Source organism: Argiope bruennichi, chromosome 5 (genome assembly GCF_947563725.1).
Source record: "Argiope bruennichi chromosome 5, qqArgBrue1.1, whole genome shotgun sequence".
Classification (NCBI taxonomy): Eukaryota; Metazoa; Arthropoda; class Arachnida; order Araneae; family Araneidae; genus Argiope; species Argiope bruennichi.
Window position 1 is genome coordinate 13,627,717 of NC_079155.1, and position 4,683 is coordinate 13,632,399.

Here is a 4,683-nt window from a genome sequence, read left to right on the forward strand (position 1 = left end):
TGAACACTAACTTTGATACAATGATATCACAAGTGAAAGGAATTTAAATATAATATTACTTCGAGACTTCCTATATTATGCAAAATTGATAGACTGCATGAATCTGCTTAGTATACAAGACAAATCTTATTATCATCCATTGCAACAATTAAATTAAACATTCCTTTCAAACAAAAAACGGTTTTAATTTATTTTCTTCGCAAACATTGTCACTTCCAGCGAGATCGATCAGTAAATCCTTGCTCAGGAACCAGAAGTGGCCGGTTCCTTTCAACGTGCTGGTAACATCCAGCTGGGCCACCGCATCCTCAGAGGGTCATAATTGATAAACGATTGCGTTCCCACGTGAAGACCTGTCTATAAATCTGCCGTTCCGGAGCGAGTATGCTAATGGCAACAATTCAATTTTTTTTTCTTCGTCAATCTGACCTGGTCACCTGTTGATTTAGTTTCACGCCCTCCCCGACACAACACTGTTCTGGAGAAAGTCGGATGATTCACCAAGGACGAGTCGTCAATCTCGAGCCTTGGGTGGTTTTTGTCTTTTGTTTCACTCTTGCTGTTTACCGCAGAGACTTTTGTGCTCGTCTCTTTTGGTGGAGTGACACTTTGACCCTCGGAATTCATTCATCAATCCTGATCAGGGAAATACCGGGAGGAACTTGTATAAAAGGAAGCGTTCTTCCAACTTCCGACACATCTCATCTGGAGCTAGCATCTTCAGCAGGCAGCAAGCAGTCATGATTTCAGTAAGTACTTACAATGTATCTTTGCTAGCGCTATTGGATTGAGCAGTTGGAAGACAATGTAAAGGGACATTAATAAGCTCACATAAGCTTTAACCGAAAGCCGTTTTGTCGACTTTTTTAAACTTCTGACCCTTCAATTTTCTCTACTGTTTCATTAGCTACTTTTGATTCAGTTAAAAATTCTGGACGAAAAAAATGGACGTTTATAAGCTCATGCAAACCTTAATCGACAACCATTTTCTAGATTTCCTTAAACTTCCGACTGTTTAATTTTTTCTACTGTTTCATGTTAAATGTTTTTGATTAAGTTAAGAATTCTTAGAAACTTGAGATGTCAATGGATTACCCTTTTTTTTTATCATATAATGCTTTTTTTTTTATCAAGGACTTAATTTTAGTTTTTTAAGTTAAGTATTTCGATATTCTCACTGATATGTAAAGAACGAATAAATCTGTAAAGTGATTGTATATTTTCTCCTTTACTATGAGGGCAACTGTCTCAATTTTGAAAATGCTTCTTATTTTATCTTTATTAGGGTAATTTTTTTCTTTTTATTTTCTTGGTTTTCCAGTTAAAAATTCAAACGAAAAAAAAAAGTATAATTTCAACAAGAAAATCGCAGGAAATGTTCCTTACATTCATTCGATTATTCTTTTCGTTAATAACATTCCAGTTTTAAGAATGGCAGAAGAATAGAAGTTTTATACTTTCTAGAAAATATAATAAGAAACTTAGGAAATGCCTTAGCCAAATATAATTTTAAAGTATAACTAAATGTTCCCCAGTTTTTGTTTTTATGTCTTTTTAAAATTAATTAGAACTGAAGAGTCGTTTTTTTAAATGCCTTTTTAGAAAGCATGCGTTTAGCTCAGAATTTGCTGTAATTTAATATCAAATGAATTTTGCTATAACCATTCATATAAAAATCATTGTATCTGATATTTTTGTAACGTAATCTTGCATATATTCTTTTTAGATAGGTAGTGTATATGTATTTATCTATATAATAAACAAAAGAACTTGTTTATAATAAAGAACAGAAAAACGAAATTAAATTTAAATTTTCCGAAGAAAAATTTTATTTGATACTTCTGTTACTCATATCTATCCAGTTATTCTATTTCCTATAAAAAGATAAATATTTTATTGAATTCTTTTTTTATCTGATGTTGTTTAAAAACTTATATGTGCAACTGTGATGCATAAAAAACATTGTTTTCTTTTTGACTTAAATTAATATTTTGTAACCACAAGCTGCCATACGAAAAATTTCTTGCATAATCAGTAAAGTTGAATTTATAAAAATGTAATTAGTATATGAATACATCAAAAATTGTTTAAAAATATTTTTGAATATATAAGGCGATACATAATAGAATAAGAGTTTCAAGATGTTTGATTCTTAAAATTTAAAAATAAAAATTATAGGAACAAGTTTCATTTGTTTCTAATATAAAAAGAAAATAAAAATTATTATTCAATATTAAATTATTAATATATCTTGATATTATCTTATTATTCTTGTATCTTGATATTAAATTATTAAAATATCTTCAATATTATTATATCTTGAGAAATTTCATTTTAGGGATATTTTCGATTCAATCAATAAACATAAAACTCAAAATACGACTTACATACTAACAAACGCAAATATTGATTATAGCATAATTTAACCATACCCGCTCAATAGCGCTGAACCAAATAAGGCATAGTTCCGGTGACTAAATATGTATTCAAATCTGTCAAATCATTTAGATATAATTATTTCAAATTCAGTAATTGTCTTGTAGCATATTTTATTGCAAAAATCTAATATTTTTTTCCGATTTTCAAATAAATGTTATCTATTTTTAGGTCATTGTTTTCGCTATTGCATTTGTTGCAGCAAATGCTCAAGCACCTGTTCCCATCAGAGTAAGTATATTTCAAGATTCTTTTGCTGATTACTGAATTATAGTTAAGTTATTTTCTGTGAGTAATTTTTATTGATATTTATTTATAGCATATTTTCCCAACAGATAGCCGTGAGAATTTATTTTTTTTAAATACTTTTAAGGTACGCTAGACTGTCTGAAAATCTGAAATTTGTTGAGCAGGCATGCTATTAGAATGGCTAAAGATATTCGATTTAATGTGAAAATAAAATGGCATTCATAATGTGGAAATGCTCGAGAACCACAACTAAATTATAAGCCAATGAAGAAAATATGTATAAAAATATATAAAAAAGAGTCTCTTTAAATATTCCTGGTATAACCATCGTAAAATTTTTTGGATAAATTCTATAAAAAAAAATTCTGCTTATATTGTCCAGACAAAATGGAAGCGTTGAACTCTATTTTGTTGAAGAAAGTCTTCATATAAATGTTTCGTAGACATTTTTAAGTCTTTGGCTGATTATTAAACTTAGTTTTTATATGTTTTAATCTTAGACTTGCATATTCAGGAAATAACAGAATATTATATTTTTTGAAATTGAATTCTAGAATATGCTTCTCGTGAAAAATGACTATCATTTCCCATGCTTTTGCATTTAATACTAATCAATAGGAAATAGGAAAATGGTAATAAAGCAGAATATCACAAGCCTTATATATCCTAATCATCATTTAAATATATATATTATCAATTGAGAACGTTAGTAATTTTCTTGAATCAATTTTTTGAAGAAATCTTCTGCTCAAGTTAAAATCCAGTGGAAAAGATTTTGATTAACTTGCCCCAATTTTCATTCTTAACGTTACTAGAGATTAAACTATTTATATCCCTGAGACACTAAGTACAACCTATAACACGTCTTTTATTTCTAGGATTATCGTGTCAATCCCTACTATGATGAGCGCCCAAAACCATACGCCTTCAGCTATAATGCCCCACTGGACGATGGAGTGGGACAGAGCTCCAGAACCGAAACTGCAGATGGATCCGGTAGAGTCCAGGGTTCCTACACACTGAACAACGACGAAGGCCACTTCAGAGTTGTTGAATATGTGGCAGACCAGGATGGCTTCAGAGCTGTGGTTCGTACCAACGAACCAGGTACAGACAACAAGAATCCCGCTGATGTTGTCATTGAATCTTCAGCCGCACCAGTTCAGTATGCTCCAGTATATCGTCAACCCGTTGTAGCTCCAGTAGTAGCACCTATTATTGAACCAGCTGTTGTACCTGAACCTGTTCGTCGTCCTGTATATCGCCGACCTGCTGTCTATCCTGCCAGAAATTATGCTTACAGGCCGAACAGGCCATATTAGAATACCCTCCTAAGAATCTGGGAAAACGTTTTCATTGTTGACAACAACCATTATATTCTATGTTCTGTTTGACTACCATGTAGTCTCTTTTCAAGCTATTGTTTAATGTATCGGTGTGCAAATTGGTTATTCGTCTCTTTCTTGGCTTCTTTCTTCTGGCATCTTTCAACTACTTCCGTGAATGCTTGTTATATGAACAATTCTCATGCAGCTTCCTTCATTCATTTAGACATATTCCTGTTTGCAATATTACCTGCCTTCACTTTATTCTAGATAATAAGGTTTAGCGTTTGCAAAATGAGATTACTACGCCATTAGCGTACAAAAAATAAAATTCTTCTTTGCGCTTGGCTCTACTTTTTTACAAACTTTTTTTCAGGAAAATGTTGTTGTTACATGTTAAGTGGCGTTAAGCCTTAACTGTATATTTTATAAAAAATAAATTTTATGATTTATTAAAATATTGGGTCCTATTTTTTATTTTAAATTCTACATACACCGATTAGTATTTAATCGATTTCTTCAAGAAAAACTGAATATAACTTATGATAAGAAATGCGGAAAATTTTAATATCCATATGTGTGTAGAATAATTGTAATGATATCTTTTGATACATATATTCTCCAAGATAACAACGTTGCTTGAATTTAGCTTTCAGTAGTATTTGCTATAATG

At 31.0% G+C, this 4,683-nt stretch overlaps 1 protein-coding gene across 1 annotated transcript; it reads left to right on the plus strand.

Moving 5' to 3' along the window:
* Positions 1-582: 582 nt before the first annotated feature.
* LOC129969212 (cuticle protein 10.9-like) lies at positions 583-4,468 on the plus strand. Its single transcript, XM_056083664.1, has 3 exons — positions 583-749; positions 2,608-2,667; positions 3,564-4,468. The coding sequence occupies exons 1-3, from the start codon at positions 741-743 to the stop codon at positions 4,005-4,007; spliced, it is 513 nt and encodes a 170-aa protein (XP_055939639.1). The 5' UTR covers positions 583-740; the 3' UTR covers positions 4,008-4,468.
* The last annotated feature ends 215 nt before the right edge of the window (positions 4,469-4,683 follow it).